Source organism: Thermobia domestica, chromosome 7 (assembly GCF_964235325.1).
Source record: "Thermobia domestica chromosome 7, izTheDome1.hap1.1, whole genome shotgun sequence".
In the NCBI taxonomy this organism is placed as follows: domain Eukaryota; kingdom Metazoa; phylum Arthropoda; class Insecta; order Zygentoma; family Lepismatidae; genus Thermobia; species Thermobia domestica.
In genome coordinates this window covers 258,049,050-258,068,611 of record NC_137460.1, presented here as the reverse complement: position 1 = coordinate 258,068,611, position 19,562 = coordinate 258,049,050, and the positions used below count along the sequence as shown (strand labels likewise).

Genomic DNA, 19,562 nt, shown 5'->3' with positions numbered 1-19,562 from the left:
AAATCGCATTTGCAGGCAGCGGTATCAGACATTCGCTGTTGACCTAGAATTCTCTAATTCGGTATTGGTACGATATCATATTTTTTATTGACTTGTACGGCTTAAGTACCTTTTATGTACCTTAAGCCTGCCATGTATGAACAGAAAAATAACACTACCACAAAGATACAAGCAAATTTCCTTATTAACAGAAGGAGGCGTAATACAAATAAATCTTTAATCGTCCCCACGAAAATTGTGGCTACTAAGTAAAAGTACTCACCAAACTTTCATGTTATTGACAGTAATGTATCCATTTAAGTTTTGAAGGAAAAATAGTAATAGTGAGTCTTTTCTTTTTACCAATTTTCTTCTTTCCTGACTGCCTCCTTATGTGACTATTGTTTGCTTTTGACCTTAGCTTACTATATTTCAGTTACTGACTATTATATTGTAATATTTTTCTTCCTTAAATCTAGAACAGAACACAAAATGATTATTCCCAACACTGCCATCTATATTTCTTCTCATAATCCTCTTAAAACAAAAGAAAGCTTTAAGCACAGACTAAGTTATACCTGAAAACATGTTCCCTGAAGAAATATTTCTCCTTCAGCAATATTGTATCTTAATACGAAATTTGACATTGAGAAAGAGAAATTTGCCAATTTTCAAGGTCGTTGGGGAGGCAGAAGATATTATCAGATCTTCATGAATTTTTTGTGGATTTTCTATGGACCGAATGACTACTTTTGCATACTAGCCAATTTCAAATTTCCAAAATTCAATTTTTTTACTACACCGTAATGTATATTCATCTCAATTGACTGCATGGTTACTGTATAACAGCAGTTGTTAGGTTGATAGAAAAAAATGTTTTTCGCAGTTTTTTTTAGGAAAATTAAGCATGAGCTGTTACATTGAAACATATTACATTGTCAACCGCAGTGAGATCTATCAATTGTTATATGTTCGATATTTGTAGGGGACTCTCGATTCAGCCTTTCAGCTGTCATTTTTCCCAGGATACTTCGCGGTCGACGAAGTTATGTGGAGGTATCGCCAAGGATGTTATAAAACAAAGGATCTGCGCATACCACACAATCGTGAAGCTATACGTATCCTATGGTTGGGGGTTTTCTTGCCAGCGAAAGATTATTTCAAGTAATTTCTTATCACTTGTATTTGTACACTCATACATGCAGCATGTAATCGTTGTATAATATGAATCTAAAGCAAGAACTTAAATAAAAATAAACGAAAGAAACACTACATTTTTTACATATGAAGATCAAATTGTTTTGAGGCAACATTATGGAGGTCATCAGTTACCTAATAGGCTAAAGATACATATGGGCAGATCCTCTATTTTATAATATCCTTGGGTATCGCGAGGTATCGTTCAACAGAACAAGTGTAATATTGCATATGCAATTACGCCAGTTGGTATAGTATTTCAAGGTATGCAAAAGTTCCTCTACAAAACATCATGGAGAGCGAGCGAATCAGAACGCTAAATGCGAACTGGTGCTACCTGTTATTTTATATACCTTGGATATTGATAATAATATCGAGGTTGGCAATTATTGTGTAATTTAATTGTTCTTAATGTAGAATTACTTTTGTTTACATAAACATTAAATTTATACCATATATTGCATTTACAATTTTTATAGGAGTATGTATTAACTGTTTAAAATTTTCAATTTCTAATTATATATGGCTATCGATTTTGTGACGTGATCACCGATGGCTGTCAATAAAACTTGTACACATTTATGTTCGAGTATCAAAGAAATAAAGTATTATTTAAATACTCACAGGCCAGTCAAACACAATGGTTGTTGTTCTGATATTTCTAACAGCAAATTTTTCTGGTTCCGGCACTAAAAAAGAAAGAAATTATCAAATATAACAATACCTTTATTGACAAAGTCTATTATTTAAACAAAACGTATGATTAAATAATAAACTATCAATTAAACATTTTTAAAAGTATGTAAAGCTTAAAGATAAACGAGGAAACTAATTAATGTCTATGACGTTTACAGCATGAAATTTGTAATAATATGTAACTACCAAGGTAATTTACATTAATTCAAACGATCCGAGAATTTGTTTTAGTAGGGACAATTACACCTAATATAAGTGTACAGTTTTTAAAGAAATTCTTGTCATGTTATTTCTGAAATAGTGTTGGTATCGAAACTACTATAAAAGATTTTTATAAATACATGTATCACAATTTTATCTGCGGGAGATTTCTTGAAATGTTAAAATATTTATTTTAAAATGTTTAGTATGAATGAACAAATACTAAACTATTAAATTTACACCGAGATGAACAGAATATTTACCAAATTCATGACTTTGGGTAAAAGACAGGCAAGATGAAACCGTAATAATAGTTATATCCACCTTAAAGTCATTAATCTATTTCAAAAAGTTAAAAGTACATTTAAATAAGAAATAATTGAAAGGTGGAAAAAAGTAAATAAGAAGTGAAAACTAAGCGAAAGACAACGCAAAGGGATATTTAAGAAATTCGAAATGTATAATGCATCCTAAATAAGTCAAGAAAGAGAATAAAGAAATCAACTTTCTCTTTGTTGTATCAATGTAAATAATGTACGTGCGTACACTGGAGCCTACTGTAGGAACTATATGAACAGTTAGGTGATGCTCACCTTATATAATCGTAACTATTTTTTTAATGAAAATGAAAGAGTACAAATCTTTCTGTCATAGGGGTCTGCTTTTAAAATAAAATTTCATATAAACAGTTTCAGTCATTCTAATGTGATAATGAATCTCACTTTTGTCCTCGATTATACCTTTATTTTTAAAATATCTATCCAATAAGAGCCTATATTGTACATAACCGATGTAACTCCCTATTTTGACCTCAATTGATGTGGGCGTAAAGCCTGGCGAGTGTAATAGATATGTAAATATCACCGACTTATTGTTCCTGAGTCATTTATTTGGTACTACTGAAAGAATATTAAATACCTTCGATATTAACAAAGTCCATTGTATCTTAATCATACTCGGCATGATAGGAGCTTGGAGGGTTAAGTAGGTAAATGGAATATTATGGTGTACAGACGTTTGGTTGCCGAATTATTAGTCATCAAAAGTTTCTCAATTCGAGATATCTTCACTGAAACGCAATTAGTGATATGTCTGATCTTCACCCAACTTGACATTGTGCTACAAGTTTATTAAGTTAGTACACTCATAAAATATTACTCTACGCAGGCTTTTGGATCTTAAATTAACTGTCATCAAGTTTGGAGTTTGAACTTTTTTGCTAAATCTAAACCTTAACTTGATGGTCAATAACTGAAGAGAGAGAAAACCTGCGCAATATTGCATAAACCCATCGAGTTTACAAAAGGCTACCCACATATTGGATCTAGTTCAAGAGAGACCTTGGCGTCCTGTATGGTAGGCCATCAAATTTGAAACTTAGACTTTTTTTAAAAAATTTTCGAAATAAAATATTTTCTATTCATACGTCATCCATGGTGTTCATACGATTTAGATCAATCTTTGTAGTTCTAGACTTTCATGTGCAAATAGAAATATAATATATTGTGGTATGTAGATCATTGGTTCACGATATATTGATATTTGAATTCGTTATTTTTACTTTTAACCTGTTAAACGAAGTAAATCAGCGTGTGGGATAATAACCATTCAAGACGAATGTTTTCCTATTATATGGAGACTTACCAGTTACGATTGACTTTACATGCATGTGCATATTAAATCAATTATAACGAAGTGTTATGTCATCACACTAAAGCAAATGACAAATTTTTAATGAAATTTTATAGGAAAGCTACGCTTGAGCGAAAAAGCTTTGTCCCACTTCATTTTCAATGAACAACAATGACTAGCTGAAATAATGACCACCAAGATATCCTTTAAGGTGTTACAGGCACGGATAACGAGTGCAAGTACAATTATCATATGTTCTTGGAAATATATATACCCGCTGAATAAAATGTACTTACCTAAGCAAGTCGTATAGAATGGCAGCGTAGGCACTTCATTATTATTCGTATTTCCACTTTCATCTATCAGAATAACTCTTACTTCATACGATGTAAGTATCTTCAGATTTATAATGGTCTGTTCGTGAAATGATTCAGATGGAAACTCTCCAGAACCTATCTTCTCCCAGTTCGAATAACTATATCTTATCTTTTCCTTTAAATAATTATGAAATTATTAATATGGTAGCACTTTGGTATCTTGAGAGTGTAAGCAACAATAGTGAAATTAAAGAAAATTAAATTCCAATGTCACTAGAAGAATATTTTACATCCATTTTTTTCTGTTTGTATGAATCTCAATTAAAACCAGTACATTCAAATGTACACACACTTCAAGTGCATAATATTTTAACATTAGAAGACGTACATTTGAATCTTAATTTACCATATTATACAAACCCAAATTCTGTTTGATAAATAAAATTATCAGTGGCAAAGGATGTGATTTTGATATGTATCGGTAGGAAATTATTAGTAATTAGTCATAGAGAAAAATAATTTGTAATTTTACATAAGTATATACAGTAAATTTAGTATGTACTAAGATAGTAGTAGTTTAGTAATATTGCATAGTACAGTCCTTGTATGTAAAGAACAGGTAAAGTAATTTATAATCCATATATCAAATTTCTCACTGTATCATATATACATATACAAATATATACCTATATTTATTGTTGATTATATTATTGATTTGCCACGCACATTCACACACACACACACACACACACATATATATATATATATATATATATATATGTGTGTGTGTGTGTGTGTGCGTTTGTGGCAAATCATCCCATGTTTTCAGCCTACTCTTGAATACTAACAGGTAGTGTTGGTGCTTTCATATTATCAAAATCTAGAAAAAAGTTTGTTTGAGCAGAGAAAGAAAGTGGGAGATTCCAAATTATATTTATACCATTATTGATTTGACTGCAAGGAGAACTTTTTCGGGGAATGACGAATATACCAACTGCACTTTGCTGCAGCGAATAGTACTCAGCCGATCGAGTGAAATTTAGTACACAGACGGTGACTAAAAAGCGTCATACTGACGGAACGCTACTGCAAAAAGATTAAAAGCTGGTTAATAAATCGCCAATCTCTCTCTCTATCTATCTATTTATGTCTCTCTCTCTCTCTCTCTCTCTCTCCCTCTCTCTCTCTCTCTCTCTCTCTCTCTCTCTCTCTCTCTCTCTCTCTCTCTCTCTCTATATATATATATATATATATATATATATATCATATTTCCTTCTAAAAATAAAAGTACCGGTAGGCTGGACCTTACTTTTATAAAGGTTAAAAGTTTGCATACCCTTCATTCTAGTATGATTAATAATTAATTATTATTATTATTATGAATAATTAATAATAATAATAATAATAATAATAATAATAATAATAATAATAATAATAATAATAATAATAATAATAATAATAATAATAATAATAATAATAATAATGTCAAGTAACATATCACTGCTATCTTGCAACTAAAAACTCTTACGTACATAATTATAAAGATGCTTTAAAAATGTCTGATCCTTGTATCTCAATTTTATAATACAATTAACGTAATGATAATTAATATTTCTTAATAAATTTGTTTCTTGCTTTTTTACTCTTTCTTGTAAACGTGCAAAAGTAAGCTGCTATTGTTTGTTTCCAAAGGCATCAAGAGTTCCACAAATACTGAATTTCAATAACACACACAGTATGTTGTTGACACAACGTTCTTCAGATTAATAACCATGCTCACCAAAGTGTTCTACAAGTCTCTACTAAATTAATGGGTCAACTTTGCGAAAAAAAACTCTAACATGGAGTTCTAACGTGGAGTTTAGTCGATTAGAAGCAGTAGAAAGACTGTTCGGAATTTCATATTAATATCAAGCTAAAACTATCAACAAAGATAAGTGAAATTGGGATAGCTTGATTTACTATGAAATAAATTTTCAAATCTAACTGGAATCAGAGATGATTGGAGAGTTTAGATTAGCTTTCAAAATTTTAATTTCTACGTAAATTTGTGCCTAATGTTTTTACGCATTTTTTTTTTAAAAAATATATATTTTATTCTTGACACTGAATTTGGAAACCTTCTGAAAGAAGTGATTGGGGACGTGTTTGCATTCAACGATTTTGTGTATATATCTACGCGAGAAGGAAAAGTGTTCGAAGCATTAAAATATAGTAGGAGGCAAATAAAAAAAAACTATTTTCTCTTCTAAACTTATAACACTCTTTTACTGTACTTATTTTGCTACTAATTCGAATTTCACAGGAAAAGGAAGTTGATTGATCTGTTCCCAATTAAAAGGTGCTGGTAATTCGTACCGTGGAGTACCACTAGAATATATATATATATATATATATATATATATATATATATATATATATGTGTGTGTGTGTGTGTGTGAACTTGCATATAGCTATCCAGCGTAACTTTGAAAGCTCTAGAGGAAGTCCCTAAATTTGTTACACATACGACTTACAAGCTAGAAACAAATATATGAGGAGTGAACCACCCCAAGCACCCCTAAAGAGGGTGAGCGTAACATGTAAATATAACAGAAAAACGACCTATATTCGTGTTCAATACATAGTTTTCGCGGTTGCTGAAATGATCAATGACACTCTCGATACCATTTATGCTATCACATAGAAGTGAGACGCAGTAAAGAAAGAAATGTACAAAATGGCCGACATTAGTCTCGAATCGAACTTTTCAGGATCGCCAATCTGATTTGTAACAGTTTCGGTGAAATTTAAGCCTAAGTGTAATCGACTTGTCAGCTGACCTAGTTTAATTTTTGAAAGCACACTGGACGTCGATTCCTTAATAATTCCCAGTCATGTGTTTCTCAAACTGATATATATATATATATATATATATTCTAATTGATTAGTTTCATGAAAAAAAATTCTACTTTCTAAAACAAAGTCTCGAGTGAATGAAGGAGGGAATAACTAATGAATGTGCAGGCCAGTCACTGAAGCTGGAAACTTGAAATTTGAGCAGGGTAAAGGATTTGTAACATAGACAAACGCTAAGAAAGGATTTTAGAAGTTCAAGAGAAAAGGGGAAAAATAAAGGTAACTTTTATTACATTACAACGTCTATATTTCCAAATTTCTTAAGTGCACAGAATATATTATACGGCCTTCTCATTTAAAAAATTAAAAATAAAAATGTTTGAATTTGTTTTGAAATTTGAACTAGGAGGAAAGAAATACGTGAAAAGGAAAAAGAGGTCGGAAATACATTTAATATAGTAAGATGCTTACGTCTTGGAATTTCTAAAGGCCGGAAACACAAATTTTGATATTCGACTTCTCATTTAAAGTAATAAAATACGTGTTTCGAAATACGACCTACAAAAAGAACAAGAAGGTCCGTGTGCCTTGTAAGATGTCATATGAAATATTCGAAGCTTTCGAAAGACCTCGCGTTTATATGAAAGGACAGAAGGAATAATTCTAATTATTGATCACAGTATAACATGGAGCCGTGGTCAAGTCTCTCTATATAAGGGAAGAAGTAGTGAGTAAGTGAGTGTGTGATCATCGCCCAGGCGAAATTGGAACAACAAGAAGCTTGAAATTTGGAAAGAGCACAAAAACTGTGATGCAATTTATCACTTAGAAAAAGGTTTCGGAATATGGACAGGAAAGTGGAAAATTAAATGTCAATTATTGTATTAATATATACACATTTCCGTATTTTTTAAGGCTAGTTACATGGAACTCAGTATATGGATTTCTCATTTAAAACAAGCGACTTCCTTTTCTCACTGTGAAACTACGGTTCAAATTCTAAACTATGTGTATTCAATTATTTAACTTCAAGTAGTACATCTGCAACTAACTAGTAGAATATTAAAAAAAACTTGGAATATAGAACATGTTCCCCGTACGCTGAGCCTATATCAAAAAGCCATTACTCGTTATCTCTTACTGGGTTTCCTCTATGGTCATTAATAATGAAACCAAAAGTACTAATTGATGTCTACCACTTCCGGCTATAATAGACCGTTAACAGATATGTAATCGTTCTTTTTTTTTTTTGACTTGGAACCAATTGACAAAAGAACGCTTCGTGATATCTCTTTTGGTTTTTACTCTATGAAATAAAATCAGACGAAGTGAATTCATATCGAGAAAGTACTATAGCTGTTTCCATTTTATCCGGTATGAGGTCTTTTTTTTGTTACCGTAAATCCTAAATTTTTTACCTCTTTCAGTTTGAATAGATAGATAAAACTAGAGGCAAAATTCAATTTTGGGAAGCTGAATCTCACGTAATAGAAAAAAAAACACTTTCCGATATTCTCACTATTCTTTGAATGCTTTACCTTGAAATGCTAAAGCCAAATGCAAAGAAAGAGGGATGTAATTACGTTATTATAATAAGATATCGATATCACTGAATCCCTTGAATTAGGGATACGAAACTTGGCATTGGGACTTTTAATTTAAAATAATTAAAGACGTTTTTAAATATTTTTAAATGTTAGACATGAAGTGGAAGCAAACGGGGTGGCGGAGCTTCCTTTAGATCTCCAAGCAACGTTTGGATAATCCTCTAGTTCAGCCGAATTCTACGAGGTACAGAAACTATGAAAAATATTGCCAAAGGTAACACAAGGAGAATTTGCTAGGTAGTCATGATATGGTTTTAGTAGGTACGGTGGCTCAGTAGTAAAGCGCTTACCTCTTGTATCTAAGGTACCTGGTTTGATCAAATGCCAAGTATGTTCATGTGGAGAACATCGGCCCGTGGGTATTGTCGGGTTATTATGCTTCCTGCAAGTTTCCATCAATTCTATCATCGTGATTAATTTATCTTAATGACAAGTCTATTTTAGCCAGCGGACAAAATCATGATTATTAAATATAAATATTTTATTCGATTTCATTTCCGAGAAATGGTTTCGCAAATTAACTTCCATATTCATAAGTCACGAAAGAACTGGGTTTGCAATCCTGTGCTAAATAAACTCTAAATGACATAGCTAACAATACAGTTTACATATTATCATCATCTCATTTAGGTTCAGTAGTTTAATTTAATATTGACAATGTAGCTAGCTCCTGCACTAACATATTATTAAGTGCATTGGGTTTGTTTGTTTCTTTTTGCAATGTTCAGCTGATGTACAAAACTATACGTTGTTAAAAATTGTGTGAATATACACTTTTTAGCATGCACATTGCATGCTAAATTTACAATGTATGCAACAATTTACTTCTCACTTGATGGAGCAGAGAAAGGCGTCACAAGAAATACCGGACGAAATATAAACTAAAAGCTACGTTGCAGTTCTCAGAATAATAAATGAAGCATACAAATGGGTATCATTATTTCTAACCTACATTTTCTTACATAGTCTTTGGTAGATTCTATTTGATATAGAATACAATATAATATTTCACGATAACTGATTCTTTCAACTTAAGATCCTTACAAAAAAAAGTACACCTTTAGTTGGCTTTTTTAAGACGTCGGGAGTTTCTAAACAGTCGGCTATTTATTTTGCTTCACGGATTGAGAACTTGAAAAATAGAAGGTCGAGAAACTGTAACGAAGAAGCTGTAAGAAGATCTTCCTTATAAGAGACAAGCAACCTTCTCAACAGTATGAAGTATGACGGTAGCTTAAAAGTAAATATCAATATGAGGATTTGGAAGAGGTTTTGAAGAATGTTAAACATTTTCTTAACGTAAATGTCTTTAGTCCAGGAGGAAGTAGTGTTCATAGCATAAAACTTACAAGATACCACTAATTCTGCTCGAGTTTCGTCCAGGATTAGTATTAACGTATTTAATATCAGGCATTAAATTGGTTTTAACTTGCAAGATTAATTAATATTGACAAATAAGGACTTGTGTAGTACCAGGGAATTGGACAAATAGATGATTCAGAACGTTGTTTGTTGACTATATATCAGATCAGAATTTCCGAAGCAATATGCTGGATATATCTTAAGAATATGATATTACAGTTTATAAAGCGTTTCGCCAGAATTACTAATAACTAGCGCTGACAATCAAATCATTTGGTCACGAGCACCAAATAATTTAGTTACGATGTGATTGGTTCTCACAACCAGGATATATGTAGGAATTGGTTTTCAATACTATAATATTTGGTTAAGGTGTTCAAGGTAAGTAATTTTGTTGTAAGTGGTAAATCTTAATTCAGTGAATGTAACCAAATATTATATAATTTACCTAAACATTTCTTAACAGTCACCAAATAAACAACAACAATAACACGAGGAGTCTAAAAGAACTACCTTTTCCCACTTCATGTGTTAACGCAGACACTGTAGAACTTTTTTGTTCCATGCGATTCTTCATTATTTAAGAATAGTTATCTCCTCGAGTCTTAGTCTCGCTGTACACTACAGGTTAAAATTGCACATTACTGAAAAATCTATTAGTTTACATTTAACTATGTTTATTTCCCTCAATTAACGCGTGATTATACAAATAATTACACTAAGATCCAAATATGGTTACTTCCTGCAAATGGTAGTACGCTGCATGTAGGTTGTTTGGAGTTATTAGATATTATGCTGTTCTAGAGATACAAGGTGACAACATGCTGTTCTAGAGATAAAAGGTTGAGTTGAGTTGATTTTAGTTTAGCGTCCCTTTCAGCAGCGAGGCTATATGAGACGTGGACCTACTGATTAACGTGGAATCCGAACCACATGAGCTCCCGCCGGGAATCGAACCCGGGTCTCCCACGCGAAAGGCGCGTACGCTAACCGCTTAGCCACGGAGGAGCTCTAGAGATAAAAGGTGTCAACTGTCTGTACTTTATATTGATTTGTTACTGATTTATATTGTTCTTGACATGAAATGAATATTTCTGGGAGTTATAAAATTAATTGCAAACCTATTTTCAGTTGTGTTTGTAATAAATAGCAGCGTGTTCACTTTCAACATAATCAGAATCTATTTTCCAATAAAGGGAGTGACTCTGGGTGGCGTAGTCACTAGAATTTTCGCCTTTGGCTCGAGGGTCCTGGGTTCCTTTTCCAGTTTGGACACTCAGTCAGGATGGTATGAAAACCTATTCACGTGGCAATCCTGAGTGATATTTTTCCTGGTTTTTCTCCATTCACAACAGACAAATGCCGGGATTGTTCCTAACATATATGTTCCAGGCCATTTTCTTTATCACCTACTTCCCTTGGTAGTGTAATCGCCGAGGGTCGTCATCCCTCATGCGTACTAAAACGCACAAAAATGGGGAATGCTCATAATTATAAACATTTTTTTATAAAATTGCAAATAAACAGAAAATGAAATGAAATCTTTAAGTTTTACGTCCCACGGTTATGCCGGTTAGGCTAAAGGAGACGGTGATAATGAGAGATGAGTGAAATGGTGGAATGAAGAAAGTGGGAGGAAACGGGAGAACCCCGAGAAAACCCACGAGCACGGTGTTTGTCCACCACAAAGTTCACTTGGCGGGGGCTGGGATCGAACCCGGGACCTCAAGCACCAGAGGTGAACGCTCTACCACTGAGCCACCGCGCCCCCCTGCAAATAAACAGAGGCAAGGCGAGTAGGCAGATAACGAATGTAGCGTTGCGGCGATTGTTAACTATTACAAGTTAGTGTTACTCATAGACTGAAATATTTTTATTAGAATTAGATTTGTTACAAAATGCGATCGAAAGTAAATAACAAAAAATAAACACTCGAATTATTCCACACAAAGCGGATTCGTGATACATACAGTCTGAAACAATATTAAGTATAGATTGGAGCTATCACTTCTCATACTTCTAACCTATATTTAATATTATTTCTGATTGTTTAACACATGTGTTTAGTTTTCTACTACATTAGGTAGCACTTCAACTACAGCATTTGTGATCCTGCTCCTTTCATTTAAACCATACACAGATTCACAATTACGAAAGAAAACTTAATTTAACACAATTAACTCAGTAATATTCAATACTATTTCCCGGGAATTAACTTTTCATCTTTGAACACTTTCTCATCCCAATCTAAGTCCTCCATACGGTTGGAGCACTCGAGTCTCTATGCCGAAGATTCTTCACCACACGTACAAGGTTATTTTCACGTAGTTGATCTTTACACCACACGAACAATGTGTTTACAACAGGTAGTGGCAGAAGATGGTGTCTGGTTCGTTTTGTGTTTCCTGACAAAATTTTTACGATATTTGGCGTTTTATATTGTCTGTGTTATCTGACATGTATTTAGAACGAGGACAACAGCCCAAATTCTTTTGCAGCTTATGTACACTGAAACAAATTTGAAAAACCATTTCATGGAAACGAAATGAGTTGAAATCTGTCAGTTTAACAACTCACGATTATACCCATTATGCTAAGGAAAACGGATGATTAAGGGAAGTGTATTATGATGGTAGAATTGGTGGAATGAGAATGTGGGAGAATACGAGATATTCCGACGTAATTTGAATGAGGAATAAGTTTTTAATAAAAATATGAATATCCCCATCGAATTTAATGATGATCAAGTAAGCAAATGTTTGTTGAAAAGTAAATTAAGTCTAAAGTCATTCCTATTATAGTTGTTGAGAAGTAAATTTGAATAACATTAAATATTTTAAATTAAAACTATTTGGATTTTCTTATAGTAAAATAAATAAATCCTCTATTACATCCTTGCATTTGCTTTAAGTTTATAGACTTAAAACTGATGTGAATGATATTTAGTGTAATTTGTTTACTTGCTGTACCAATATCTTTGTTTTAGGATGTTGTGCGATCTGGTGTGATGATGTCACTTTGGCATCGCATTTGAGTTTCTTTTTTAAGGTATTATGGGAATAGATACAATAGTTTATTGATCTGCTGTGGCCAACATGAGTGCACTTGTAAGCAACTTGTTTCAATTTACTTGCAATTTGTTTTCCCTGTCCTTGTGTTAATATCATAATTTCATACATCATAGAGAGAAGGGGAAGCTGCAGGGAGGGAATTAATTCCAGTGTACATTGTACTATTCTTCTCAGATATTCGTATGCTATTTCGTGACACTGTGGTATGTGCTGTTTTTGATTGTGTATGATTTGTTCAATGATAGTGTGACCATTGTGACTGCCTGGCACTACCATGTGTTCTCTTTCTTATTACTACTTACAATGTGACACATCGTCAACGGGGCGCGGTGGCTCAGTGGTAGAGCGTTCACCTCCTGTGCTTGGGGTCCCAGGTTCGATCTCCGTTCGCGCCGTGTGGACTTGTGGGCAAACACTGTGATCGTGGGTTTTCTCGGAGTTCTCCCGTTTCCTCCCACTTTCCTCATTCCACCATTTCATTCGTTTCTCATCTTCACCGTCTCCTTTAGCCTCACCAGTATAATAGTGGGACGTAAAAATTAAAGATTTCATTTAATTTTTTTTTCACATGGCCAAGGAACTTTCTATGTTGCTCACCAAAATGAACAGGTTCCTTTGTAGGGTGTCGGTAGGTTTCCCTGCGGTTCTCCCATTGTATAAAATATTTTCATTCTTTAAACTCCTTTCATATTTCTTTAATCATCCTCTTTGATCCTAACAGGCAACCCTGTGGAATGTTAATTTGTTTTAAAACAAATCTGGTAGGATAAGTTACCAATTCTTTACGAGATATCTAAGTTCTTAACGCACCTTTTCCCTCTTTTAACTACATAACCAGTATTGTTGTTTTTATGTGTCATCACCTCCCATACGTTGTCAACAATCTGTTGTTCTATAAGTGAGAGGGAGGGAAAGGGTCACATGACAACTCATTAGTAATGTGCACCTATGTGACATGGGTACTCACTTTCCATCCACAAGTGAGTTTGTTATGAAGAACATTTTAGCAATTATTCATCTCTCGTTGCCTTTGTTTCCCTGCGGGAAAATCCCATTTTCTCCCAAAGCCTCATTCAATCAATTGTTCCAAAATCGGTAAGAATTATTGATCTCTGCCTTCTTTAGCACGAAAATCATGAGTGCGTGTCATGAACCTGCAGAAGTAATAATAATATCTAGTTTGATTTTATCCACTACATTCAGCCCCTGTTATGGTTATGCAACCACTCACAATACTTTAATCATCCTTCACCATGTTGATTCTGTTCAAAACATGATGGTTGTCAACGATTTTATGTTACTTGCTGGGATGCCTTTCTCTTATCAATCGGACACATCTTTCGTAATGGGTTACTCGGGACCCTTCTGCGAAGGATGCACCTTCACTGAACGATTCAGAATCATGCATTTTTGGATACAACAGATTACAATTCTAAGATAATAACATATTTCCTGAACTCAATGGGAAATAATTTTGGAGATATTCGTCTCCATAGATCATTTCCTGGCGGTTTTGGACAGCTTTAGCTTTGAAACTATGCAGTTATTACCACAGGTCCATATGAATTTATTTCCTTATTTTAATGTGAGGAATAAACTGTTTTGGTTCATTAACACATTATATACAATTTTTAATACGTTCGCTGTAGTATTGTAAAACTGAGTTTGGATATCAATGCTATACGAGTCACCGTGTGTCTCGTTGAAGGTTAGCACGTGCATGCTACGTAGTAATGTTAAAAATCTGTACAAACGAAAATACCACAAACGAAGAGAGGTAATAGAATGCATAAAACGGCACATCACAGAAATGAAATATCGCACGAGCCATCGGTGACTCGTAAAGCAGCGAACACGTTTAGTTGGGCGAGGGTAAATCCACTCTTTTACTATTGAACTTCGACACCAAGCTGTAGGGATAATTGCTGTTCCCCAGAGAAATTATACAGAATGTTTATTACAATATAATACAATAGTATTTACATAGATTATACTGAAAATTGTTTCAAGTGTGTGTATGCTAACTTGCAAAATATATGGGATTTTAAGACGCGTTACCTTCATATGCTTAATGGATTGCAACCCCAAACAACAGAGCTATTTCTGCATGGTTAAGAAAGGCACATATTATGTTTCGGTAAAATCATTAAGATTTACGAGAATCATCGTAAAACAAACGAACACACACACACAACAAATGCCAAACGAGTCGAATTATTGAAGATTTGCTAACGTTCTGAAGTAATTACAAGTATAATTACACATACCTTGAGTTGGATTTCATACTCCTTTGGGTTCCCACTTCCGTTATATGCTGTGTTGAATCTGATGGTTACATTGATTCCTCTATTGGCAACAATTTCTGGACGTTCTCTCAATACAGGATACACTGAAAGAGACAATAATAACATTATAATGAAAACATATACATGTATATTTTATTCTACCTGTTAAATACTCAACACTCGTTTCGTAAAACTAAACTTACCTCATTAGATCGATTTCAAAGAAAAACATACTAGAGCAAGGTGGAAGGAAAGAAACTACATTATCGTATTTATAAAATACATTCAAAAATATGTAAATTTTAAAATTAATATAAATTTTATAACTGAAAGAAATATCGAAAACAAGTAAATTATTAAGATATGTCATCAAGTATTGTCTATAAGGGCATTAAAATACGTCAAATAACCTGTGACATGTCGTTCATAGAAGGAACTAACTTTAAAAACACAGAACTGAACTTAGATGTCAGTTTGTCAAGGTTATTATTTCGAAATACCAAATGTGAAGAGAAGAGGGTATACACGTATTATTCTTTATTAAAGATGCCGAATTTTCATATACTATTTGGAAGAAGTTTCAATGAGAATGATAAGAGGAAATATGTCTTCCGAATATTTACCAAATGTGCCAGATAGTTATGAATTTTTAGGTATATTGTGCCTATTAAAACCACTGATTAGAAAAAGAAACAATCGAATGTATTTTCATGTTTTTAATAACTTGATCATTAGGGAGTTAGATATAGGAGATCACTGAGGTCAAAACCTATATATGTATATTTGTTTTTTGTAGAACTCTTGCAACAAATGTAGCACCTTTCCTAACAAGGAAAGAGCATTGTTCATGAACAAAGTATATGAAAGAAATGGAAGGAATATGTGGACAAGATACATCAATGTGTCATGGTCAACAAGATACTCCATTTGACTCTCTTACTTCTTCTTGTCCTTCAACATGCAGTTTCTCATTCTGAAGATATATGATTTGTAAAACCGTTCCGTAACTATTTATCAATTACGTATATGATACAAAATCTACTCATTCGCACTACACTGCGAAATCTGCTTTAAAACTGGCTCAAAGACAGTCTCGTTGACACATAAAAAACTATTTATGTTTTATGAATTATATTGCCTTTGATAGTTTCCCGTACATTGCTTATTGTAAGTAGCCCATAGTCTCTTAACATAGCCTAATGCACATCGAATAATGTAACTTTCCGCTTGTTATGAGTAGCATATCGTAAGTTTTGATACCAAAATTCAAATAGCGTTGCCGCACTGAAACACATTACGTTGGAAAGACTATGCCTTCTGGTGGAAAAAGGTATAACTACAAATCTGCAAGTTTGTTTATTTGAAGATTATAGAACTGGAAGCATAGATTTGTTTGAGCTTATTAGTCGGTAACAATAGAGCTCGAGCGATTAAGACTGATTTTCGTGCAATGATATTTAACGATCTTAAATAAAATTTAACGAAGAGCAGTGCTATGATTGTTAGAAAAATGTTTTGGGAATCTTTCCCTTCACGTTTAATGACTTTTAATTCCTTTGAGGTATTCAAACATGACCAACAAAGCCTGATAGGAGAGCCTTGCTCTGGACACTCTAGCACCATAGTTACGAATGAAAATTTCACAGGAGTAAAAAATCTTTTGAACTAGAATCGCCATATCAAATACGAGGAAATTTCGTCAACCTTCAAGATGCGATTATCTTCAGCCCAGTCTATGAAGAAAGATTATCTTGGCCTTTCAAAGTGTTGCAGCCGCTAGTTCCCACATAACTGAGCAAACATACTACTGCGTGAAGTGGTACCTCTATATGTTTAAGAGATTTTCGCAGGGGCAAAGTAAAGAAGTTTATAGTATAGTTCGAACATGGATTTACAACCATGAATTTACAACCTCGAAAAGAAATAGCAGTCGACAGTATGGTGTTTTCCAAATGAAGCTCCAACTTTGAAAGTTACACGAGGACGGAACATGGGTATAGATGTGGTGGCCATCTTTATCTTTGTCCTTTTTCTCTAAGACTGACCACGTAGCAATTACACAGTCATATAATTTATGTACAGTAACAGAAGAATGTTATGTTAATTTTTGCCTTCCAAGTGTCTTTCAAGCTTGGTGATGTGCCCATCGAAAACCTCCACTGTCTCACTTCCTCCTTCATCACAACAATGCACACACACACACACACACACACACACAGGAAAGTGGAGTCCGTATTCTATCGTTCCCGACTTATTTTCCAGATTTAAATCCGTGTAAATTGCCGTGTTTCCAAAATTCGACAAAACGTTTCGAGGGCCCCACTTTCAAACAAGTGTAGAGGCTATTGCAGCGTATAACGATAAAATTTCTGATATTCCAAAAAACGAATTTTTAAAAATATTTCTCTCTTTGTTTTTTTAAAATGCAGAAGTGTATTTATCTTTGGATTAACTATTTCGAGAAATTGTAAAAGGTTTTGTATAAATGGATTCATTTTTTCGAAGTTTATCTAAAAACATTCTGCATCCCCCTGGTACTTGCGAAATTAATATTAGCAAATATATTCTCATATGCCACAATTTTACTTTTAAATGTGACTATTACCGGTATGTAGAAAGACCCAGTTTAGTCTATCGCACATTGACCTCAATATTGTCTGAATGTAATTTTATTTTGAAGCAAGTTTGTGATGTATCCCTGCAGTTGTCTAAGTCTATGAAATGTATGCAGCCATTATTCTATTTATTTATTAAGCTGGCTAAGGCCTCACTCACTTGCACTCATCAACAGTAAATATAACATTCGAATGACCAATTAAGTGAAACTGCGAATTAATATTGTGTTATGACTATGATGGTTCTAAATCAATTCTGTTTCGTCTGCTGGTGCTGAAGCATCAAAATTCGTTACACATTTTATTTAAATGAATGCCTAAAGAATTAACTTAAGAAGTACAAATCAGGAAATGTGTATGAAACACACTAGGTAGTGTTTTGTATTAGTAACACTGGATAATTAGATAGGCATACTATTGCTTTATTTCGAACATTTTTACTGGTAATCTAAGAATGATAATTTGTCTTACAAGTTTTATTATAATGAGGTAAAATTTATTAGTTCAGTAGTTGATGGTTTAAGACCTTGTAATTAAAATATGAAATTTAAGATTTCGGAGTTTTGTAATCCTTAAATCACCCTTAAAATGTAAGATAGTTTAGATTAAGAATGGCTTAAGGACACAATGACGCTGTCGATGATCAATTCATTTGAATAGTATTTTCTGAACAAAAATAGAAAGTTGAAGCATTTGGAAACAGTTTATATAAAAATACTTTGTGAGAAAATGGTAACCGAACTAATTTATGTGGTTTCCTTTTATGTGGAATCACGTTATATTTCTTGGGTAATAATAATACAATTACGACATACTTACCTTCTTTGCATAATGGTGGGACGTATCCTGTTTGACATCCTCGTGGACATTCTCCATTGATTTTATCACATTGGTCAGAATTAGAACAGAAACCGCAAAACTTCAAACAACCTGATCCATATTTATTGGAGCCGCATTCTAAAAATAAAAATTAGGTCACTTGAGACGAAAGAAATAAACGAAATGAATCAGTATCTCTTTAAGTATACGGAAAGAAGGTAAAATATAAATGTGTTTCGAAGCTACGAAAATTCAAATAACAAGTGCTGCTTACGGCAGAAGCTACACCTTCCAGGTCACTGTCACTCAGTGGTAGAGTGCTAAATCTATGGTGCTAACGGTCTCTGATTTGATCCCAAATTTTGTGAGCTTGTAAAGTCAACATCTTATGAATGGGTTTCCTCAGTGTCTCATGTTTCAAATGAAATTTTCATTCCACCAATTGTCTCATAATATTAACTCACTTTAAGCAATCATAGATATCATTTAGTCTAAAGCACATAACTATGGATCCTGATAGACCTCATTTCATTTTTGCACGTCTTCATGAACGTAAGTTTCTTGCGTAGCACCAAAAATAGTTTCTTAATTTCCTTACAGCATAGAGATTATAAGGCAATACAGTAACTAGTTTCTAAGGTCGAGACAGTATAACGCTAACAGCATGCTACGTAGCTAGTTTTGTTTAGATGAATCAACAAGACTATTTTTCCCGTGTGTTTCGAATTCATAATACACTGCTATAAAATTAACACTCCTATGACTGCATAACTTGTACGCAAGTAAAAAAGTTGCTTTTTGAAGGGCATATACTCTGTATATTAGCAAAAAATCATACCTTCAATTAGAGCAAAGAGTACATGTCGAGAAATAAAACACAGGAAGCGTAATAGTTAGAAATATTGGTAAGAGTTTATTCATGAAAGCCATCTATTTAATGACA

At 33.4% G+C, this 19,562-nt stretch overlaps 1 protein-coding gene across 1 annotated transcript in view; it reads right to left on the bottom strand.

Moving 5' to 3' along the window:
* LOC145689688 (protein sidekick-2-like) overlaps positions 1–16,808 on the bottom strand; it is an 87,408-nt gene extending 70,600 nt beyond the window's left edge. The window contains exons 1-4 of the mRNA XM_081763885.1: positions 16,766–16,808; positions 15,168–15,289; positions 4,002–4,197; positions 1,801–1,865 (exon numbers count right to left, since the gene is read on the bottom strand). Coding sequence (XP_081620011.1) covers positions 1,801–1,865; positions 4,002–4,197; positions 15,168–15,289; positions 16,766–16,808 — 426 coding nt within the window. The remainder of the gene's footprint in view (positions 1–1,800; positions 1,866–4,001; positions 4,198–15,167; positions 15,290–16,765) is intronic.
* Positions 16,809–19,562: the final 2,754 nt, after the last annotated feature.